Genomic DNA, 24,672 nt, shown 5'->3' with positions numbered 1-24,672 from the left:
GCCAGAACTTTCTGCTGAGCAGTTTGGCTGGTTTCATACCTGGAATGGAGACTCGGATCCGTGCGCTTTATAATCCTCCAGGAATCAGATTGTTCGAGCTTTACATTTAAAATGGCATCAGATGGTGTGCGGGAAGAGGCACACCGACAGCCACACTTCCAATCCTACGTGTTAGTTTCTCACGTATTCAATTTGCCATGGTGGTTCATGCTTATTGTTATAACTATCTGTTTATAGTTATAACCTGGAAACAATTCAAATGTATTAAAGGAAGCAGAATTCTCCCAGGAAAAGGAAGATAAGCAGCATACATTTCAGCAAGACGTGCCTTTTCTGAGTTCTCTAACTCTAAGCTATGGAAGAACCTGGGCTTCTCTGCCTCGTTTGTGTGACCCTGTTGCAGACCACTGAGATACTCATGCCCTCAACCTACTCCTGGCGACTCGTTGGGATCCACAGCAAAAACAAAGAAGCAAACAAGTAAAAGCCACTCACCTTCTGCAGATCATTTGTGGTTGACTGGGAAGTTTTCTGAGGCAAATAAATCACTATATCTGGTCTCTTAGTACCTACCCATGCACAAACACTGCTGGGCTGCAGTCTGAAAATAGGCAAGCGGCAAGCTGGGTAGTTTGAGAACCTTTATAAACCAATCAGCTCTTTGGAGACAGTGCTCAGATGGGAGACAAGGCCGTCGTTAAAACCCCAGCATACTTTGTGCTTTCTTAGGTGTAGGGTAACCCCTCGCCTGATGTTCCTGGAAGCCTGTTTTCCTGCTTTGGCATTTTATATAAATGGAAATAACTACCCAGTGCTTCTGGCTTCTCTCTCTCATAATATAGAAATACTTTCCTGTGGTTCCATGTAGCTGTATTGCTTTCGTTCTCATGATGGACAGCTCCACCATAAGAGTATTGTGCTGTGTTTATCCATCCCATCCACCACTGGTAGATTTGGCGATTGTTTCCCAATCTTTGTTGCGTTTTATTTTGGTTTTGGTGACTATGAGTTTATTACGTTGTCACATGTGTTCTTAGTATACTTTTCTGTTTGCTTCTGTTGGGTTGTAGAAGGAGATTGCTGGGTCGAGGGCCAACTTTAGAAAGTTGGAAGATGCCACCAAAAAGCTGTCGTGACAAATTATATTCCTGGAGAGACTTCCAGAAGTTTCTGTTGCGTGAAAGCTTTCCCAATACCTGCTGATATCTGACTCCTTTATTTTCCTGTTCTGATGGGTGTGTTCCCTGAAATTCAAGTAATCGAATTTTCCACCTTACATTTACACAACTACTTGTGATGCCGGAGTGTCAAGGTGGAGCCCTGAGCCGTGTACCAGCCCTAGAGTCAGACAAGGAAGACTTTTATTGCCACTCTGTCCTTGCCCACTTCGTTACTTAATACCTCTAATCCTCAGTTCTCGTTTTATCTATCACATGATGGAGTGATGGTGGAATGATACGTTGTCTAAAAATAAAACGTCTGAAGCATAATACAGCAGCCATCTTGCTCCTGCAGGTTCTAGTCTTTCTTAGAAACACATGGTCTTAGACCCACATGGAGATTTACGCCCTCTAGGATAGCTGGCTGGAAGAGGGGTGTCTGTATAGCCCCAAACTGCAGACCCTGAAGAGTGATGAGATAAGAAGTGACTTTCAGGTCTTCTTCCAAGGTGTTGTGTATTCTCGTGGCTTTGCCTGGGCCATTTGTTACACTAGAAGGACACTTAAGAAGAACTTGGAAATCATAGCCCATGTCCCCTTTACGGTAAACAGGCTCTTTAGAGAACCGCACAGTTAGCCTATTGTTTAGGAGTAACTAGAACTCAGACTCCTCTGCCTAGTTCTAGCAATCTTTGCACAGTATTTCTTGTCTTTAATAACAAAGCATCTATCTGCTTGCAAGCGATACCAGAAGCAATCATTTATGGCCCATTGCAGTTATTATACAGGGATGAGAAATTTTCAAGTTCTTCACAATAAAGTCTAAAATACTCCAGGTGAATAAATGTCTTAACTGAATCTCATCCTTGAAGGGGAATTTGTGTATTATTTTATTGAAATGATTTGTTAGCTGGGATGGGAATGTGGATAAAAGTTGCCTTGCTTCCTTTTGGAATAATGCATGTCTGCTGAACCAGTGTGATCTGTTGCGCGCTGTGAAAGAGGCAACACCATCCGGAAGGAAAGTATGCCCATCTTCTGTGGTAAAATGCCTACTACGTAATGCCCACATTGTGCGGGCACCTTACAGATTAGATGATCAACAAAAGCAAAACAAACAAGGGAACTAGTCAAAATGGGCTTGGCTGCTATCAGTAAGGGGACATTTGTCACTAGCAAAGCAACAGACACCACGGGGAAGAAGCTGATTAGGATGACAGGCAGATTCCCCAGGGAGAGTGGTCCTCACCTATTCCACCAACTGCTGTGAAAAAGGGCTGCCACAAAAGGCTGATTTCTGAAAGCATGCTCTCTGTGGGCACGTGACAGGAAGTACTTAGCAGAGCATCGAGAATGCTGTATGTGTTTGTGGGTAGTGACTGTGGGTGACATGGCCTGGCCTTCAGGAAGACTTATGAGGAGGGCATCCTAGGGTTCCAAAGCTTCCTGGCTAGGTTTTTATTGACAGAAAACTTTTAATGTTATTGTCATGAGAACCTTGATTCTGCTGCCAGGAAGATTGACGTTCCTTTGAGAGATGGTCTGTATAGGACTGGGCCTTGAACATAGGGAATGAAGAGATTACACAAGACCGGCTTCTACCATTTGGCAGATTGTGCCTGTAAATCCAACAGTCAGAGCCTCTTGTGGGGGCTTTGTGATTATACTCTTACCTCAGAATCGGAGGCAGGGGGGGAGTGTTAAACTTTCTAGCCCAAGTTGATGTTAGTATGTGTCCTTTCCATAAAATTCTTATAAGCAATTGTTCTTTCGGGCTTGAAGCTACAGAACTAGACCAGGGCAGGCTAAGTAGGTAACAGTTGATACCATTGTAAAAGCCAATAGAAAAAGTCGGGAGCCCATCTGCAACTGTGTGTACCCTTCTGGCCATGAGCTGTATCGGGTCATTAAGTGAGCCTGCCTCAACACCTACCCTGCCTCAGGCATTTGAGAAGGTTCTGCCAGGTGCGAGCTGAGGGGACTCTATTTTGTCCTCCAGAAATGACTACAGCTCAATTAATGCCCAGAGCCTCGGGATAGAGCTGCCCAGCTGAAATAGGCCTAAACCTGCTGTCCTCAGGAAAGCACCCCAGGCCACGTGAAGATAAAGGGTTTGCAGGCCTAGGCCTGGCAGATTGAAATATGACCAGCTGCTTGACAGGTTACCCCAAATCTTCTGGGAAAAGTTTGTGTAACATCAAGCAAAGGGGGAATGTGTTTACCTTACTTAAAAGAGTCAAGTTAGAAAGAAAGAGATTAACTGAACACAATATATTTTAACACGGCTTTTATTTTTAACAACCCCTTTCTTTTACTTTCAAAGTTTAAGAAGAAAAGAATTGTTGTTGATATGTGTTTCCAATAAGTGTGAGACTCCTACCCCACCCTCCTCATAGCTAGCTTTCATCATGGGGGAAATGGTACCAATAAGATCTGAACTTCACATCTAAGCTGATAAGAAGCCTCAGACGGCAATTGTGTTTTGCATTTCTTTGCTTTTCGTATTGTTTCTGGTACTGGAGATGGAATTCGGGGTCTCACATGCTGGGCACTCTGTTACATAGATGCACCGCAGCCCTAAAGTCATGTTCAGTTAATTCATGTCCCCTTGAAGCAACTTTCTAACAACATATCAAGTACTTTCCTCCATAAACAATTTGTAAGATGGTAAAAATCAAGATCCTTTTTCTATGAGCTGTGACAAAGTAAGATCGTAGATTCCGAATTAACTGGCATCCCCTGTCTGAGACAACGGAATATGGTGGAAATGTCTGATTCCAGCTCTCCTTTTGGAGAAACTGTTGGCCCTGGAGATGCATATCCCGAACAACTGCTCCCTGCCAGGAAACTAGAATATGAACTGGATGCTGAGATTTCTGGAATCTTTCCCTACTTAGTGTCTGGATTTGTTCAGAATGCGACATTTGTGTTCTAATTCAATCCATTGAGGCACTGAGAAAGTGTCCAGGAAATGGCATGACCCCGACTTTCAGGAGGTAGACCCTTATCTTGGAATCTTACCTTGACCTTGATTAGCCTCTGTGATGACCTATCTGTCCTCTAAGAGTGCCTTCCTTGCAGTAGATGAACTGCATGTGCTTGTGTGGTTGATCAGTAGATTGTCTGTTCTTCATGTCACATTCTCGGCGTCTTTTCAGTGTGCCTCCTTGACAGGACAACAATGAGGAAAGGCCATTTGGAGTTTCAGTTGGATACACTACTTGATTTAAGAACATCAATCATCAATTTAACTCTTGTTCCATATCTTGGCCTGTAAGTGAAATTCAGTTCAGTTAAAAACATTCAAGAATATTTAGCTTTGGCAAAGACCCCAAGGTGATTTAATAGGCAGGAGGGCAGCATATCTACAGTATTCATCTGTTTGTACTTTGTCCATTGGTTCCGACCTGTCCCAGGTCTCCTATCTCCTCGGTCTGTCCTTGTCAGTGCCTCTGAGAGGCTCCCTCCTATTTGAGGACGTCACTCCACCATTGCTAAAGGCAGGCTTCCCCCCTTTCTCACCCCTCCAGCTCTTCTTCTATCAAAGTCACCTAGAACGATTCAGAAAACTGAGGAAGCTAAGGGCCCCTCAGAATCCACAGTAACTCATGTGCCTTCTGAACTTGATGATCCTTCTGCTTGCAGCAAGGCCACACACCTATGTTGGCCTCATTTTTTTCTGTCACATTGCTGTGGTTTCTTGTTTTCCCTGACCGCTAGCGGGACGACTTTCCGCAGTCCCTGAGAGCACCTACAGCAGCATGTTCCCCAAGCCCCAGAGGATGCTGTTGTCCTCACACAGCTACGCATACCCCAAAGCTTGTTGGTTTATGCCATAGACAACCCCACAACGGCTTGTGACCAGTCTCTACTTCCTCGTATTCCATATGAATAACTCAACTTACTGCATGGATACCGAGCAATTTTATTAATGACAGTGGAGTTGCTCTCTTGCTCTTGAGTTGACAAATAATTGCTTCCATTGTTTCATTCAAAGGTTATGCACTTCTGTAGAGAAAAAAAAACTGTAGTACAATGAGGATGTTTGTGTGGCAGTGGATGACCCAGAAAGCAAAGGCATCCGTGTACTCCTCCTTCAGGGGTTAATGAGCTGAGCAGTCCTGGGAGAAGAATTAGCCTGTGATAGTTCAGTCCAGTCTTCATTGCTGGACAATCAGCTCCTCGAAGGCAGAGTCTTCATCGCCAGCAGTCAGTATGAGCCTGGCTTGTATGTGGGGCTTGTTAACGTGGTAGCAATGACGAACTCATTTAAACGTCCTTAGGATGTGACTGATGAATCTCACAACATTTCCAGTAAAGAGTTTTCACTGGTTGCCTCTTATTACTACTGATATGATTATTACTGTTGTTGCATGTATGTCCACTGCCCATGGTACCTGCATATAATGGAGGTATAGGTTGTCTAGGGAACTGCCAAGTTCATTCCCTAGTACAGACAAAGAACTGAACGTCAGGAAATGACAGAAGACCAAGCCACAGAAAAAGGGAGAGTAAGAGCTTTATGCCTTCGAGATGGAAGGGCCTAAGACTGGAAGCCCTCTAAGGGGACTTCGGCATGGGTATTTTTTTGAGACCCAGTCATACTGCTGCCTCTTGGTTCTGCTGAGATACACCATCACCATCTGCCTTCTCACTGTTTCCCCTTATGATGTACCCTGGGGACAAGAATCCAACATCTCAGGGGAGCCTGCTTTTAGACTTCTGGTCTATCCATGTCCCACTACGGTCCATTCACTGCAGACTTAAAAAAGCATTGCTAATGTTGCTTGCAAACAGAAATGTCAGAGGGAGGAGGCCAGTCTGAGCCTCCGTCTGAGAAGCTTCTTTTTGCTGTAGGTGGTTAATGTCCTGAGAGAGGCACAGCACTAAAGGAGACATCTACATCATCTGCCTGTGCCCCAAACCAAGGCTCAAGAAACATCGCAGAAGAGAGGGCAGAGAGAATATAAGAGCCGGAGGAAATAGAGAAATGCTGAGAAATACTGTCCTCTGCAAATGATATGGCTGGTGTACGCATGGACACACAGCAGCTGCGGTTACATGCATAAGACAAAGCCTGTCAAAATTTTAGACTAATAGATGAGGGGCCCGTGAAATAGCTAAGGAGCTATTGGCAGTTGATGGCTTTGGGGGAGGGAGATTCATTTTTCTTTGGGAATATGGCTTCTGATAAGTTGCACATTTGCCAGTGAGTGACCCCACACTCAGGCATATCTGGGTGGCTATAATGGGACTCGGCACATAATGAGATGGGGAGATGGGTGGGAGGACATGATGCACAATATTGAGAGGGAGATATATTGACTGGTGATCCTGGATAAGTTTGGGTCAGGGAAGTGAGGGGTAGGTATGAGCAAAATATACATGAATGAAATTTTCAAAAGTAAATAAACTTTTTTTTAAAGAAAACCAGGTGATGAGAACAAGGCGGGCAGCTTTAGGGCTTGAAACTTACCAGGTGTCGTGCTTAGGAGATGAGATAACGTGATATCTGGTCGAGTGAATTGCCTGTTTGTTGCAAGCTGGAACTCTGCTGGGCTGGTTTACAGGCCAGAAAGAGATAAGTGAATCTTCTTGTGAGAGACTGGAATATTCCATGAACTACATCCAAGTGTTACAACACAGGGAAATGTCGCAGATGGTTCAGGGTAATGAAATCTCTAATATTAAATCAAAATTTCTTCATGTTGTCCCCCCTTGGAAATTCCATATCATGCAAACCCCTGAAGTCTTAGATATTTATGGCCATGAATAAAATTGGAGATCAAACTCTGAAAGCAAAGAGAAAGTAAATTATTCTTCAGACTCATGGAGCGCCCCCTCCCCCATCCATTGCTTCTGTGCTTTCAGAGGCCACGGAGGAGAAGTAAAGAGGACATCCCTGCTCTTCAGACTGCTGACACATGTTGTTTCCATGACATCATGTGTTTCCCTTCTTAGATGCCTGTTTGGTCATTAGAAATATCTCGGACATCTTCTCTGCGCATTGGTGGGAGGGATTAAGAGGCTCTGTTCTTTCCGTGTCTTTGGGCTTGTAACCATAAAGTCGTGTATCTTCTTCCTACCTGCCTTCCTCTCCATCCTCCTCCCAACCAAGGCCAACCTTTGTTATTGCCTTCTTCTCCAATAAATAAATAAAGCTAAAAAAAGAAAAAGAAGAAGACACTGTCTAGAAATGCAGCATGTCGTTGCAGAATTGGTCTGTTTTGGATTACAAAACTTTCCTGGGTAGCTTCAGCCAAACTGACGGTAATATCATAACTTCTTCCCAGAGCAGAAAAACATGAAAGTTTCAACTTTCACCAGCCATTAATTCAGCAGCACAAATGTTTTTAGCATCTGTGTGGTGACGGCCAGTTCTGAAAGAAAGAGCAATTGACTTAGGGAGCTTTTTGATGGGAGAGAACTCACAGAATAGCATCCTTCGCTTAGAGCCTTCTGAGCCCTGACTGTATCCACATCTATACCACTATATCTACATCTATACCACTGTATCCACATCTATACCACTGTATCTACATCTATACCACTGTATCCACATCTATACCACTATATCCACATTTATACCACTGTATTATGTCTATACCACTGTATCACATGTATACCATTTTATCCACATCTATACCAATGTAACACATGTATACCGTATCTCCCTTACACTCCCTTCTTTCCAGCTATCCAGCCTTTATCATGGCTCATTTGTCCTCAGCAGCCTCCCTGTAGATAATGTGAGCTTTCATCCCACATTGCTGGCCCCTCACTTCCTCTTTATAACCTGAGGAAGTTCCAGGTCATCTGTGCCTCCTGGCTTTTCTGTAACAAAAGCAGCCATACTCAACCCACACCTAGGACAAGATGGGTCCACGCTGGGTTGCTGAAGACAGTTGAGAGAAAAAAAAAGCAAAAATTTCCTCTTTTGCTAGACAAACGCAGAACTCCCCTCCATAGCACATGCACTGAGATAGACTCCAATCTCAAGATCCCTCCCCTGCAGCAGAGGCTCTGAGATAGACCCCAAACTCAGAACCCCTCCCCTGCAGCAGAAGCTCTGAGATAGACCCTAGTCTCAAAACACCTCTCCTGCAGCAAAGGCTCTGAGATAGACCCCAAGTTCAGAACCCCTCCCCTGCTGCAGAGACTCTGAGATAGACCCAAATCTCAGAACCCCTCCCCTGTAGTAGAGGCTCTGAGATAGATCTTAGTCTCAGAACACCTCCCCTGCAACAGAGACTCTGAAATAGACCCCAAGTTCAGAACCCCTACCCTGTTACAGAGGCTCTGAGATAGACCCTAGTCTCAGAACCCCTCCCCTGCTGCAGAGGCTCTGAGATAGACCCCAAGTTCAGAAGCCCTACCCTGCTACAGAGGCTCTGAGATAGACCCTAGTCTCAGAACCCCTCCCCTGATGCAGAGGCTCTGAGATAGACCAGATCTCTTTGTGCTAATCAGTGCTGTCTCATTCCTGACAGATGCTGTTGTAATGGGCCTAGGAGTTCACCTCACTTAACAGCTGTGTTTGGGCCCCCCTCATGCCTCTCCTTTCTAAGCTTTCTCTCTGTTTCCTCTTCTCCCTGTCCCCTGGTTCTAATCCTCTGCCCAGCACTGCATCATTCTTCATAGCTCAGGACTCAGAATCCTTTGGAAAAGCTCCTTTCAGCCCCCTCCTTCCTCTTGTAAAAGGATGTGGTTTGAGCAGTCACTGCACCTTCAAGGGCAAGTCACGTGAGTGCAGGTTCATGATATGTGTGACACTGTAGAAGGATTGCTGCTGGTTTGTTGTATTGCCACCACATTTACTTGAACAAACCCAGTGCTGGGATGGGTGTGGGGATTACATTCAGGAAATGGCTGCCAATGGATGAATGGATTAGGTGATCAACCATACACCTGTTAATGCAAAATCTCACTGAAACAATCCCCAAGGTAAGGCTATTTTCCAATGACGACAAGGCTAAACTATGATTATCAAAGCCTGATAAGCATAGGTAATGATCTCCTTCCACGATCTCTGGATATAGGAGTCTCTGTGTTTGTATACTGGTAAGGCACCCAGAGAACATTTGTTGAATTTCGTACAAATTTCTTGAGCCATTTCTGCTCAGGCACCCTCACAACTGCCCCCGCCCTGCTAGCAGTCTCTCTCTCTGAGGTCGATTTTTTCCAATACCTGAACTCCGGGGTAGGCATGAATTTTAAAGTCAACATTACTTGCAACCTAGACAAGAAAACATTTTGCAAATGTTACTTCTTCTGTAAGGAGATTAAGGAGATGATTCAGATATTTACTCAATGAAAGGCATTGTGAGATTTGGGATATAAACTTTCTTTTTTATTTTTTGGTGGTTTTTTTTTTTTTGAGACAAGGTTTCTCTGTAGCTTTGGAGCCTGTCCTGGAACTAGCTCTTGTAGACCAAGCTGGCCTTGAACTCACAGAGATCTGTCTGCCTCTGCCTCCCATGTGCTGCGAGTAAAGGCCTGCACCACCACCTCCAGGCTGGGATAAGGAAAAGCCATGCATAGGCAAATGGCCCCAAATCAACACTAAATAGCAAATGGCTTACAAAGAACATATAAGTGTTTTTCCGTTGGTTAGGGGCATTCCCTGGAGAAAACAATTTATCTACTAGGGAGATGTCTGTATCCTAATGTTTCTATGGTACTTGGGTGTCTGGTCTCTTTTATAAAGCAAGGTAATATTTGATGAGTGACTGAGTTCAGGTACCTAACATTTGTGATGTCCCCAAACATAAAGATGTGGTTCAGATAATCTCCTGGCAAAGGGTCAGGTCTTCTTGGGAGGGAAGGAGCAAAGTAGGGCATCTAGTCAAGCCTCCCCAAGCCAGCTACAAGCTTTTGCAGTGGTACCACAAACTGTCTGCATTTCTTATTAGTTGATGTGCTTTTTCCATGGAAGAAAGTATTACCACATTTGCTAAGTGAGAGACACCTAGATCTTCCCTTCTTCTATTCCCTCATTCCCACCCTCTACCCACACAGCATCTGTAGTCTTTAAACTAGAAGCAGGAATTATCGTAAAAAGCTAACTGAGATTACAAAGAAATGCTTGTGTAGAAAATGTTCTTGGTTTGAAGGGGGAAAAATCATCTCTGAGTGGTTCTTCAGCAGCATGGAAGGAGTCCACTGCAAAAGACTCACGGCACCCTTGGAAGTGACCCCTTCCGCCACCAGCTCTCCCCCGCTGCAAAGGCTTGACAATGGGCCAGAGTAAACAACTTCAGGACGAATTGAGTTAAGACATAAAGTACACACTTAGAACTCACTCTCTTCCCCAGTTTCTGGCTTCAGTCTCCAGGCAGTCAGCTTAAAAAGAAAAACAAGATTTGCTTTAGGGCTTATTGAAATACGTCCATCCCACAAGCCCTCTGCCTTCCTGCCACTGACAAGCCACTGGAAACCACCGTCCTGCAATGGCCTCGCATACCAGAGTCCAGGATTCCAGCGCTAGCTTTATCTCGGTCGACATGTGCTGTCAGGTTTAATAAGATAGCCAGGAAAGCCAGGGTTGGCCCAGGAACAAATGAGGTGGCTTCCTCCCTCCTGGAGTGAAGCGTTGAGCCTTGATTTGGTATTCAGACATACCAAGAGGTGAGCTGCTTTCATTGGTAGTGATTTTAAGCCACGAATTGGGGTTCAGCCACCTCGCACCATACTCCACTCTTCCCCCAACCTAGTTGCCAGAGTCTCTAGACTTACCACGGTCCCTGGGTAAAGCTAGTTCCACTGAGGAGCTTCTTGGACATGACTCTGTAGCTCCCCTTTATGGTGTCCTCACTGAAGGGAACACCTGAGGTGTCTCCTTGAAGCTGGCCTGTAACTGGTCTTCAGGGAAAGGAAATTCAGCAGTTTCTTACCAATAGATAATGTCAGCCTCGTTCGAGCATGTGGGGAGGACATTTAAGAACACATGATGAAGAAATCCGCAAAAGTGATCTGTAAGTAAGACAAAAGCATACCAGTTAAAGACAGGATTCATTTGGAAAGCAGGCATAAAATACCCTTTGTGATTCCCCAGGGCAAGTCTGAAAGTACTCATGCGCACAATAGTTAATAATGAAGAGATAGTATATTCCAAAGTTAATGAAGCCATGATTGTTGAAAATGAAGCATGTTCTTGTCTGATGATTTTTACAGGCTCCTAAGATGTGGTAGGATTCTAAAGCCCAAAGGAGACACAGCAAGGAAAATGCTTCCCCACCTAAGCTTTGGAACTGATTACCAAGCCTGCCCTCTTTCTTGTAAGTGCCGAGGATGAAGGCCAGTGTCTTTCACATTAAGCGCATCCCTGCCACTGAGCTATAGACTCAGTCCTCACTTACTAATCTAAACTGGCCTTGAGGTTCTCATCCTCCTGCCTCAGCCATCTGATTAGCTAAAACTACAAGCCTGTGTCCCCAGTCCGTGTGACACATTACGTCCTTAAAGAAACAGGATAAACTGTGAAATAACAATGTTTCTCACCGAATCTGAGCAACTCCTCACACAAAGGAGCTACAACTACATGATGTCAGAGCATGCTGCTTAGACACAGGCCTTGCAAAGGTCTTGGGCGGGGAAGCCACACACGTGGGGTTCCTAGGAGGCCTGGCAAGGAGGAGGCTCTACAGGAAGGCAATGGGGTAAGAACTGTGCTGAGAAACATTCTCTGAAAATATCTGCAGGACCAGAGGTTGGCATAAGAGGCACTTCCGCTGTGCCCAGGAAAATTAAAAGAGAACAGGTTTCAGATCAGTGTAAGGAATAACTGTGTCATAGTGATGGCGATACAAGACAGACTCATCCATTCCATTATTAGAAGACAGGATTACTAACTCTGCTTAGGATAGCATGAAATCTAAGTCTACAATGATGCCCAGCACAGACCTCATGCACACCAACACACAGCTTTTTCCTATCTGAGTACCACTTTTCAGTACCTTATATCTTATGGTGGTTACTCTGCTTAGACAATGATAAAATAAGAAAAACTTAGTGCCAAGAAAACTCCTGATAACATGCCCTTAGAAAATCTGTCATTGCAACCAGGGTTTTCTCTGTCCTGTATAGGAATAGGGGTGTCTAACTATATACTTCTGGCTTCCTGTTAGGCCTTCTTTTAAAGCAGTCTTGTAAAATACAGCAAGAGTTCATATCCATCCTGAAGCCTGCTTTTGTAAGTGAAGTTTCCTTAGAACACAACCGATTATGCACCCATTTTATCATTGCTTGTGACTATTGTAATACTATTCCAGCAGAACTGAGGGATGGGCAGAGATTACCTAATCTGCAAAACTGCACTTTGTGTAGCCTTTTCAGAAAAAGTATACAGGGTCCTATTCTAGAGCTTCATACGTGATGATTCAGGCTCCCTCCGGGAGACTTTGATGAGCACATTAGAAAGCCAGTCCCGGTTGGCAAAATCCCTCAAGTGTCCAGACACCTGGCCATTTAATAACAAATCATGACACCTAAGAACACATATTTTTAATCGATAACATTACTCATGGAACAGCCTAAAAGCAACAGACCAGCCAGCCCGTTGCAACTACTTCCCTAGCCTAAGTTCAGAATGTTCTATGAGAACTTGTCTTAGGCATCGCATGAGAAAATTTATTAGTTGTTAATGATCTTTGAGTCGGTATTTTTTTCTCTGGTGCATGAATCCTGAAAATGGGCTTTGGATTTCAGATCTCTAAGCAGCTTAGTCCTCTTCACAGATTTCCTCTACGCCCTACTATAGCCTCTTGCCCATTTAAGACTGATACAAAGGCACATTAAACTTAACCAGGAGTGAGTTCAGGTGGCTCATTTTCAGGCAAGAGCTGAATAAAAACATGTGCAAACACAGCCCACAAATCCCAATCAACTTGTTTTTGGTCGTGAGCCTTGAGCCTTTATATAATCAACTTAGAAAACCACCGCAAAGGGTCAGGAAAAGCCCTTCATTGAATGAAAACTCACAACAGGAGAAAACATTCCCGGAAAAAGAGGGGGCTCCTTGAGAAAGAATTTTGCAAGGCTCATAGCAGGTTTGGTCTCCTTACTGCCAAGTGACCCAGCACAGTCCCCCTGGTCCGATTTGGACCCAGTTACCTTTCCTTCCTGCTGAGCCATGGTCACATCCCTGTGACTCGGGTGGGCAGTTAGTGATGGTCAGCATTAACCACACATCCCTCAGCGGCACGACCTCATAGCTCTTGGACAGGCCACACACCAGCAGTGTGAGCAGAGGGGTGGAAAGGTCAGCCTCCTCCAAGAGGGCTGGAACGGAAGGAAGCAATTCATGCTAGTGGGCCCCAATCCAGGTTTAATTCAGATTCAAGTCACAGTAGGATTTAGTCAGGGTTTTCCCTGCATCGCATGCATTGCCAGCAACTCTCCCCCCTCCCCAAATTATCCCAGAGTCATGAGAGGTTAGGACGTTGCCTAGGAAAAGGTGGAACCAGGACTTTAGTCCTGACATGTCGCCCCAAGTCTAGTGACCACTGACGAGTGCCGGTAAAAGCCTAGGTTAAAATCATTCTGTAGTCAAACATCTAGGGCCTTAGATCCCACCCCCTCTTCTCTTTCATTTTGCTTTTTAAGCATTTTTAGAGGTAGACACACCTTCTTATTTTGAGTAGCTCTGAGACCTGCCTTGTTTCTGAACTTGAGTACAGCAAGCTGTACACTCGGCTCACGGGTGGGACCAGGTTAGCAATCTATTTAGAGATTCTTTTCTTCCTCTTCAGAGCATCTCTGGTACAGTGGACAGTCCCAGCCCGAAAGGGACAGTGAGAAGCCAGACTTGTGTGGTGCATCTTGGATCTCAGCCACAGCTCTGTCTGCATATATGATTTCCTCCTCAGCCTATTTCTTCCCCCAGCCACTCTTAAAGCAGTTGGTTTCCTTCTACACCTCAGCATCACTGCCCTTACCACCCGCTGAGGTCCCAATAACCCAGCAAGTGTCTGGTCCTCTGGAGAAGAAACCTCCCTTTGACATGTTGCCCCACAAAACATTTCAAATCCTCAGAAGTCTTCCTTACTGACTCCTTTCCTGGCTCTCTTGAGGTTCTGAAAGAGCAGCATTCTGGAAGATTCCCCCAGCAAACTCCACTAGAGAGTGGCTATCGTGGAATAGCCAAAGCTGCCAAGGTTAAGAGAGAGCAGCTGTGAAGAGATTGCTTGTTTTCAGAATAATTAAAAAAAAAAATCACACCCACATACCAGTCTCCTGATGGTATCTTAGTGGTTGCTATTCTTTTTAGGATTTGGGTTGTCGTTGGTTTTCTATTTATTTTCTGTGGTGAAGAAAATTATATACTTGTTTGTTAGATTGTTTTTTGGTGTTCATTGTAGAATAACATACATATGTGTGTGCGTATATGTATATATATATAATGTATATGTTTATTTGTTTACAGAAATGGCCTTATAGACAAGAGTTCATTAAAATCTGATTTTTGAAAAATATGAGTAAGTAAAAATAGAAAAAAATATGTAAAGTATCTTGTGGTGAGGACCAGATATGCACAGCTCTCGAAGCCCAGAATCTCTCTGCGGAGAAACATTTGCCCAAAACTAACTTCCAATTCCGTTTTCTAGATCAGAATTCTTTTATTTCCTTGCAAATTGAATACCTTGTTTAAGATTTTTCTTAAGACCTTATGATTCACATAGATAGCTATAATCCAGAGAAGATAAGCTATACCCCCAAATTAAAATGTGGGCAATGAGCCAGAGGAGAGGAATGCAAAGAAAAAAACATACAAATGGAAGCCCCCACCACCATTTTAGGGTGGGAAATTGTGGCCCTGGGTGTGGTAAGGTCACCAGATTCAACACTGGCACTTACAACCCCTTTATCCCTTTAGTGTGACATGAAGCACTGCATTTTCATCTGCTTCCCAAGGGATGTTGGGATATTATTTTCTGGTAACTGGAGCTTGGTGATTTCTCCTCTTCCTGCCTCATTGTGTTCATGCAGCATGGCTCTACCTTGTGGGACGTCCTACAACTATTTCATATCTCATGTCATTTCCTAAAAGGATTATTGGTTCCTTTGAGTCATTGTTTCTGATTCATCCTTGGCAGCTGTCTCTGTACTACTCGATTAAGCACGCTGTGGTTCAGCAAATGAATAAGAAACCGATGAATGGGCAACCTGGAGGTGTAGCTGCAGGCATTTGTAAACCTCCCCATGTGAGCGCAGGGAACCGAACTGGGGTCCTCTGGCATAGCGGCAATTGCAGCAAGTGCTCTTAACCACTGAGATCTCTGTCCACAATCTTATCACTACTCACAATTGCCCTGTGAAACAGGCAAAACTGGTCCCCTGCTACCCAATTAGGATGCTCAGTGGCCTTAACTGGCTGGAGATGATACATGACGATACTGGGGCAGTCTTGTTAATAGAAAGGTATCCGGTGATGTCATTGGAAACATATTCTCTGTCCCTCATAAAACCGTCCTTCCTGTAACTCAGTGAATGACAGTATGAATGAATAGAAGAAAGAACAGCCTCTCGAGTCTGTAGAGCAGACAACGGAGCAAGGTAAACTTTGCTAACTGGCTCCAGCGTTGTTCCAGGCTGCTGCCCCCCCCCCCCCATGTCATAAAGCTTCCTGGCCATATATGGCATGCGCACGAATTCTAGAGGAATAGTTCCACCTGCAAGTGAACAGTCCAGTGTGAGAAACATTACTCAGCCTGCATCATCAAGGAGTGAGTCATCAGACCTGAGCAAGATATGGACGAGAATCTCTGTGAGCTGGGAGGGGACCGTGCTTAGGGGAAGAGGACCTGGAAGACCTGTCTCCCTTTGCTTTCGCATTGCCTTGCTGGGAATGACACGGATGGTGAAGGCATGCCATGTCCACGAAGAGACACCACACCCGGGTGGGAATGCTCAGCCCTCCTGACAGAAGCGCTTAAGGAAGCGCAGGCGGACAGGCTAGTGCACCAAGGTCATGGCAACATTGGGTAGGGAGGTCGAATTCCAGCCCACCACCAGCCTTTCACGCTTCCAAAATGCTTTCTGATGGCCAGTTGTCTACTGCACAGATTAAGAGAGGTCACAGGTGACTGGGAGTTAGTATCAAAGGGCATCTTAAGATTTAGTAAAGAGCTATTTTCCTTAAAGCCAAACTAGTCCGGTTTCAAAGTCAATTTTCATGCAATCATTTTTAGCCCCAGTCTATGGAGATTCTGTGTTTTCCACTTTGCTCACACTGGTCCTTATCAGGGCTGGTGCTCTGAGCTAATCGTTTATGCCCCATTAGCACATTCACACCCAAACTCTCCATTCCTGTGAGTGTCCTAGCTTCCCCTGGCAGCAAGAAACCAATGTTGGGAGCCTGGATGGAGATGATACATGTTTCCAGACTTCCCCTGAGGTCTCACGTTCAAGGACTCCTCCGATTTCGGCCATCTGAGAGAGTCATGACAGCGCTAGCTGCTTGCTTGAGCTCTTGCCTGAGCTCAGAGGGAGGACCTTGACTATTGCGAGGTGTGGAGGCAATGCAGACGCTACTGTTGTTTGTGACTCCACGCTGTCAGCCTTGGTGAGCTGCCATACTCTGGGAACAGCAAGCTCTGGATAAATAGGTCAGATCCATGGAAATGCCATGGAGGCGAAGAGGGAAGGAGGAAGTCCGGGAGGCACCCTTCAGAAGGAGTCACTGCAGAAGTATGCCTCTGTGTGAAGAAACAGCCCTAATCATGAGTGAGTGTGCTGTCCTGAGATGAGGTGAGCAGAAGTCAGAGGACAGAGGAGCACTTACTCACACGGGCTCCGAGAAGCTGATCACAGCCGCAGCACATTGACTACTGTCTACACTTCCACGTAGAGGGACTCTAAACCAGGGCCGCTTCTCCATCATGCACCGCTCTTACTCTCGATATTCAGCGGGAGTGCTTCAACCATTTCCAGTTCTAGTTTACTGACAATCAACTTTCCTTACTCTGTGAGTTGGCATTGAGGGTCTTCATTTCCCATCAGGGTCAGTAACTGGCGGAACTCTCTATGAGGGCAAAGGGTTGCCAGGTCCTCAGTAGGCCCTTATAATATGCATAGTTCAATCACATGACAAATTCATTTCTGATTTGCCATTCAACTTCTTGTGAATAATAGAATAGGTTGCCCCGTGGTTTAAGATTGTCAGTGAAAGAAACTGTAGAATGAAGCAGTTTGCTGGCATCAGAGAAGACATGGAAGCAAAATTCTTATACCTGCTGGAGCCAGGGTGAGGCCTCAGTGGGGCACACAGTTTACATCTAGAGAGGGGTATGATTTGTAAAGCACTTTCTCATTTACAATCACTTTTTTAGATTTTTTTTAATTAAAATATGCACATGCGTGTGTCTCTGTGGAGGTTGTACACACAACTGCAGTACTAAGAAGGCTGGAAAAAAACGTCAAGCTCCCTGGCGCTGAAATCCCAGGCAGCTGTAAGCCTTCCCATGCTGCTGCAGGCCACCAAACTAGAGTCCTCTAGAACAACAATTGCTGTTAACCACTGAGCCACCTCTCTAGCCCCCTGTTCACAATCTGATTACACTCACCGTTGTCCCTTTAAATAGACAAAACTGGTCTTTACCTCGCTAGCACATTAAGAGGAGTTAACCAGCGGGGAATGATACCATGGCAGTCTTGTTAACAGAAAGGTATTTGATGATGTCATTAGAAACGTATTCTTTTGTCCCTCATAAAACTGTCCTTCCTGTAACTCAGAACTCTCACCTACCTCCCACGGAAGTAGGACAAAACGGACAAAGGCATCCTACCTCTAATGGGTGTGCTTTTTAGAAATTCTACATTTGTTTTAGAATTATTTAGAGGCTGCGGAGGAGAACCATGGGGATAGAAGTCAACTAGTTTTGATGTTGACTTTCCCTGCTCAAAATAGAGGAAATGTTATTCTCATGTGCGTTGCTTGCTAACGTAACTGTGGTTTGGGCTTGAAGCTGTGTAAGCGTGCTGCGGCTTGCCACGGTTAGCACCACACGATTGTGATAACACGCAAAGCAAACCTTCAAGAGCGTAAGAGAACTTTTCTCTCTGAGGATTGCGTTGCCTTTCTTCCTGAGCTGCACTCTAGATGCAGCTTGTCACATCTGTTCACATGCCCACTAACTGGAAACTAGTTCCCAGTTGTCACAGAGAGGGAAATAGCTAAGAGAACCTCGGAGGGAGATCACTCGGTAAAGACAGGTCTTTAAAATCGTAAGATTTTCCCCATTGCGTAAAACCTTTGGCTTGGTGTACAATAAATACCAATGCTTACATTTTCTAATTATTCATTGTGGCTCAAGTCAAAGATTTTTTTTATTGTCCTATCATTTCAACTTTCATAAATTAGTCTGCTGACATTGTCTTTATGGAGAAAATTTCCACTATCTTCCCTAAAATCAACATTAAAACTTTACTTACATGTAAGAAAACCTGCAGTTGGGTCCTCTTTGGCTATTCCCACCTGAAGGGCCATCATCTCCAAGTAGAGAACAGAATTTCTATCCCCATGGGATGAAATCTCTAGCAAGTCTCCAGGACTCTTTTCACTAAACCTTCATTTAACTACCATTTCATCTGTGATTTCCTTAAGCTCCTCAGTAAGACATCATGGGAATGGTTCCCTAGCTTTTAAGTTACTGAAATGTGTTGTCTGGCTAGGAAAATCTTGAAATGACCAGCTGGAAAAGTCTGATGGATATCATTTTACAAATAAATCCTTTCTGCTCTGATGCCTCCCTCGTGAGACACAAAGAAATGAGAACTCTGAAAACCCATGTGCGTCGTCTGAGAATTTGGTCACATGGTCACTCATTGTTTTGGCAACAAAAAATAGAAATATAATGCCATCCTGCATGTGCACATCAGTGCTGTCAGTCCAAAGAGTGCCCGTGTGTAATTTTTCATCTCCCGGTACCCTCGGATGATGAGTACGAGGATCTCCCTGGATGCCGTTACCGTATTAAAAGTGGTATTTATGTGTAAATCTCCTCCTGTCTCTATGTTGTCGTCCCAAGATTGCTTAGTTCTTATAACACCTTCTGCAGTGTAAATGCTATAGAAAACACTGCTATTTTATTTAAAAAACAATGATGAGGAAAAAAATGTACAGGCTGCGTACAGTTATAATTTTATTTCTCCCACCTTTGAATATGTGGTATATATATACATATGGGCGAAAGTCGACAATAAATGCAGAAGGAATCATTTGAAGGAAGAAAAGAGGAAGAACAGTGGAAGAAAAGAAGCTTGAGAGGTATGATAGGGCGCAGCTGCGAGTTAGGACTGCCTCTTCTGACAGTTACTTATGGAATCGCCATGTCCATACTAAAAAGGAGAGCAAGGTATCCGGTGCTGGGTGTGGGCAGCCTGCTAAGCAAATGCTATGTGAGTTTGAGAGAAATCAAAAGTGAGTTCCTGGACCAAAGAGCCAGCAGGAAAATGGAAAGAAGTGAAAAGCCCGTGGACCCAAAGAGAAACTTTTGCTCCTTGGAATTACACCAGGAAACATTCCGATGGCTTGGACCCAGGCTTTGTGTGATGTGATCTCCACTTTAAAGTGGAATATACTGTAGGAAACAGGGCAAGGACAGAAACAGAGACAGCTTCAGAGGTGATGGGGGGACATTTCCAAGAACCCCGTAACTTTGGCCACTGGGAAGAACAGTGAGCTAAAGCAAGGGTGAGTTTCTGTGGGCACTTCTGAAAGTGTGCAAATGAACTTGGAGGACTCTGGAGAAGTTTGTCTTACACTGCGTGTTAATCAGTGCAGTGGGCAAGGAGAGCTGTATATGCAATGTTAGCATAGACCTGCCATAGCCTACCCCATAATCCCAGGACCAATTCCGTAATTTCAGTTAAGTGAAGGTTTCCTTAAGGAAACGCGCCTCAAATCAGCCCTCTGTGTCTTAAGAAAATGCACAAATAACTTCTCTTAATGTGCTTGCCCAGAATCTGTCACAGAAGCAAAGATTAATCCCCAAAATGCTGGGCTGGGGAGTGAACTCAACTTGAAGGGCAGCATTTCATGAGTCCCACTCCTACCCGAGGGCTCCATAGGCAAGACCACACCGCAGTGAAAATCCTAGGAGTCCGATTGGGCCTCGTGTGAGCCAAGCCCACCTGGGAAGGAAGGTTCAGGAAGACAGCGACATTTTCTATCATGGTGGAAGTTTAGATCATCTCAGTGCCTGCAGTGCCTCAAAAACATCTGTAAACCCAGCAAAGTGTGCCAAGTGTACAGCTGTGAGTCAAGGAGCCGTCTGCTGATGCTTCCTCCTTTTTTACAGTATGACCATGGACCAGATAGATCTGAATAGAAATGGGTTAGAGTACAGTGAAGATTATTAGTATTTGTGAGGATGCTAATATTGGCAATTCCTTCAGCTTTTGCATACATTTATAAACGCTTTTACTAAAGTTTGAGGACCAGAAGCTATGTGCTTTGAAGACCTGAGTCGCACAACTTTTATTCTGTCCTGGGTTTGCAGGAAGGAAGTAAAATTCCTACATTCTTTCTGGAGCTTGAAGCACTCCTGATTGTCTAGTTTTCCCTTCAACCGTCTTTACAGGTTGGAGATAGGGACCCCAACCTGTCACCTTCACAGTTCCTATGTGAGAGCCATCGCTTCCGCTGAATTCATTGGAGAAAATGGATGGGGGCTAGAGAAATTCCCATAGAGTTAAAGAGGATGAGACGATTGCTTCATAATGTCTGTAAATACCTTGGGTTGATTCTGTGGTGTCTGAACATGTGCCGGTTGCTTACTGTGGCTCCACCGTGCAAGGCCAGACAGATGATGCTCTTAGAACAACCCAAAGGGAGGGAACAAAGAAGCCTATAAAACATGAATGCATATTGTAAACGTACCTGAAGGAAGTACCACCGTGTTGACATTGGCCTTATTTTGTGCTCTGTCCCCTGGTTACTGTGACTGTCAAGGGAGCAACTTAGCCAACACCAAAGGATCTGGCCAGTTCTAAATGTAATGTCTAAACCCAGATGCCATATTTCTTCACTCTTAGGATAATTTTGGTTCAAAGTATATCCTTTAACAAGCTCCCTGCTTCAAAAGCTCCAAGTCTCTTTGTTTTGTTATGCTTGCCTAAACATGTCTTCCCAAAAGCCAAGTTGTAAATACCGTTTTATTACTGCCCTCTCCTTTGCTTCTAAATGTAGACTTTTGAGTACATTTCTGTGGTCTAACCTTGGCCCCTAATTTCACATGTTTTCTTGGGTTAAGTCTATGTCTTGACACACTGTGTATTGGCAGGAGATACAAGGCAAACATATGGATACCTATGTTGGTTTGATTAACACATGTGTAAAAGACAGAAGGACATGTTGGTTTTTACTAACCTACTGCTTTACAGCACTGTCTTTTCATCTAAAAATCTCTGGGTGTTTTATAATCAGAACTTTGATTTGTCCTTGGATGATTCTGAAGAGTATTTTTAATTTCTAACGGTTGACTTTTAAAATTCCATTGTTTTCATTGATTTTGCGTACACAGAATTGTGGTTAGAAAACAGTTCCTATTGAGTGTTGTGGTTTTGGAGACTCCTTGTATACACAACAAGGCAGTGCCCTTATTTTCTGCATTGTTCATTGCATTGTTATTAACTCACCCTGCAATTGTGTCATACATGTGGATTTGATGGATATCTTTCTCTACAGGCACTCTTAAGTCTACCCTGTTTTAGAGACTGCTATGGTTAATCTTGATTGTCAACATGACAAGATTTAGCATCTCCATAGAAACAGACATCTGGGCACATCTCTGAACAGTTTTCTAGGTTGGGTTCTACCCTAAAGGTGGGTAGCACCACTCCATGCCAGGGGTCCTCAAACTAAGGAAAAGGAGAAAGGAAGTTGAATGCTATTCACCTCTCTCTGCTTCCTGACTGCGGATGCTATGTGACCAGTTGTCCCACACTTGGGACGCCATTCTTTTTCTGCCATTGTTAACTATCTCCCCTGGAACTGGAAGCTGAACTAGCCCTCTCCCTTCTTGTTTCTTTTGCCACAGAAACAAGATAAGTAACAAACACAGAACCTTGATAGAAGGTGCGTCTCCCCCCGCCCTGCCTTCAACTTTTAATGCCTTGTTTGCTCCGTATCCTTAATACCATATGATCACATCCATCACAGGGATGAGTTCTGTCTTACTGCGGATTACAGCTATGTCAACTTAAGCATCTCTAACCACATCAGCGTGGCGGTGGCTTTGATCAAAGATGATTGTTAGTCACTGTGGCTCGGAAAGCTGACGAATATTGTTCTGTTGTGGTTTGCTACCTTACTCAGCATCTTTGAAGAGACCTCTTTCCCTTTTGTTCTAGTTTGTCAAGGCACGAGTAACAGACTCACCCAACTTGGCACTTTCGAAGACCACTTTCTGAGCCTGCAGAGGATGTTCAACAACTGTGAAGTGGTCCTTGGGAACTTGGAAATAACCTACGTGCAAAAGAATTATGACCTTTCCTTCTTAAAGGTGAGTGCATTGCATTTGGGTTGTCCTACACAAACACTATAGAATGAAACACGAGCAGAGAGAAACCTCAGAAGAATTTGACTTGAGGCATGGATACTTCATCTTAGGGAAGCCACAAGTCCCAGGGACTACAGGAGAGTATTATGAGAAGTCCTCTCATAACATTTGATCAGCTACAGTCAAATTCATTGTGGAAAACAAAATAGGACGGAACCCCTTCTGATATTTCACAGTCCTCAGAGGTGCTAACATTGACAGCTAGACATTGCCTCCACCAGATGACGTTATTGACATATTAGCTTTCCAAATAATAACAATCATAACCTTAAAAAGCACTGCTTTGTGCTGTGTACCTATACACTTGGTAAAAATGCTTACGCCATGGCTAATCTCAAGCTACCAGAAATTTATAACTGGTTCACAAATTCCTAAATAATCCTACTGAGCCTTTAGGAGCAAACTCTGAAGGCTTCAAAACAACCTTTGCTGATACTCAGACATCGGTTGGGTTCACTTTGACTTCATTTCTTTAATTCATGTCTCCCTCCCTTCTTCCTTCCACAAGACATCATGAGAGATTCATTCAAAATGATTGTCTTCATTTGAGTTAAAGTGAGACTCCCAACACGTCAAATGCAAATTTTAATGCAGGCTTCTTGAATACAAATGCAGACATGAAAGAATCATTGCAAACCCTGCCACACCCTTCACCCAAGTGTAGTTGTCTACGTGTCTTAGATTTATCTGCCACATGAATGTGTCATTGTGAAGTTAAACGCGGTTTTTGCATCCACTTTAATAGGCTTTTCCTCTCTCTCAGACCATCCAGGAGGTGGCTGGCTATGTGCTCATTGCTCTCAACACCGTGGAGAAGATCCCTCTGGAGAACCTGCAGATCATCAGGGGGAACACTCTATATGAGAACACCTATGCCTTAGCTGTCCTGTCCAACTATGGGGAAAACAAAACTGGTCTTAGAGAACTGCCCATGCGGAACTTACAGGGTAAGAGGTGGGACATCAAGGCAGAGAGGCGAATTTGTCGCTTCCATTGATCCTAACTCAGAGAAGATATGTCTATCAAATACATGTACTGAGTGCTGTTTGCAGGATTCGGTGGGTAGCAGTTATGTAGATGGCCATAGGATGGAAAGAGATTTCAGCCAGGTAGAAATCAGTTCTTCCATGGATGAGGAATAATATCCAGAGATAGGAATCAATGACTGAGTTCTCTGGATCCAGCCAACCTTGGTGAGTGAGAGTTTGGGATAGTAGGAAGTAAGCTTGGGCCAGAGGCAGAAAGGACATGCAGCCACTCCCTCATCTTGCAGGGACTTATTCCTAGGCGAAACTGGACATCTGAAACATCAGGTATCCCAATCATGCCTTGTTTTTTCTCTATCTGCATGCCTTTCAGAATTCAGCTCATTGGTTAGGTATAGCAAAACATTGACAACAGCAATGAAAAATAGCAAAGCAATTAATGTGCTACAGCAACAGCTTATGAGTTTGCTCACTTGATGTTCCTCCCAGAGGAGCAAAAACAGTTGAACCTGGAGAGAGCAAAACCACTCCTGGGACAGGGTCTACTGAACTAAAAACCCTGCCAGGCTTGAGAAGCAGGCTTCAAGGTTCATATTGGTTCATGGAAACTCAGGGTAAGCTGGGAAGAGAAGGGAAGGTTTTGAATCTGAAGAGGAAACTGGAAAAGATGGACGAGAGGTTGAGAAACAACAATTCTTCCTCCATGTCATGGACTGTTTCTCAAGTCAGTAAGTCCACTTGGTGCCATGGCCTTTTTTAAAAGCAGGTATTGTACATTGTCATTTAAAAAAAAAAAAGGCATGGCAATAAGATCACTCGCCCACAGTCCTCTACCCCGTGGCTGATTCTGTCATCTCTGTGTGCCCTGCAGCTCTGATGGGGAAGTATGGGTTGGGAAGGGGATGGGGTGAAAAGAAAGGGAACAGAGAGTGGGAACCTACCAGTGTGTGGAGCTAGGATGTGGCC

General features: G+C 44.3%; 1 protein-coding gene across 3 annotated transcripts in view; it reads left to right on the top strand.

The window, feature by feature from the left end:
• Egfr (epidermal growth factor receptor) overlaps window positions 1–24,672 on the top strand; it is a 176,963-nt gene that overhangs the window by 95,330 nt on the left and 56,961 nt on the right. For all 3 annotated transcript variants that reach the window (XM_041669982.1, XM_041669981.1, XM_041669983.1), the window contains exons 2-3: window positions 22,512–22,663; window positions 23,484–23,667. In XM_041669982.1, coding sequence (XP_041525916.1) covers window positions 22,512–22,663; window positions 23,484–23,667 — 336 coding nt within the window. The remainder of the gene's footprint in view (window positions 1–22,511; window positions 22,664–23,483; window positions 23,668–24,672) is intronic.

The sequence above is a fragment of the Microtus oregoni genome, unplaced genomic scaffold (assembly GCF_018167655.1).
Source record: "Microtus oregoni isolate MIOR12 unplaced genomic scaffold, Mior012 000019F_ref0000042, whole genome shotgun sequence".
Lineage (NCBI taxonomy): Eukaryota > Metazoa > Chordata > Mammalia > Rodentia > Cricetidae > Microtus > Microtus oregoni.
This window is presented reverse-complemented; position numbering and strand designations above follow the sequence as displayed.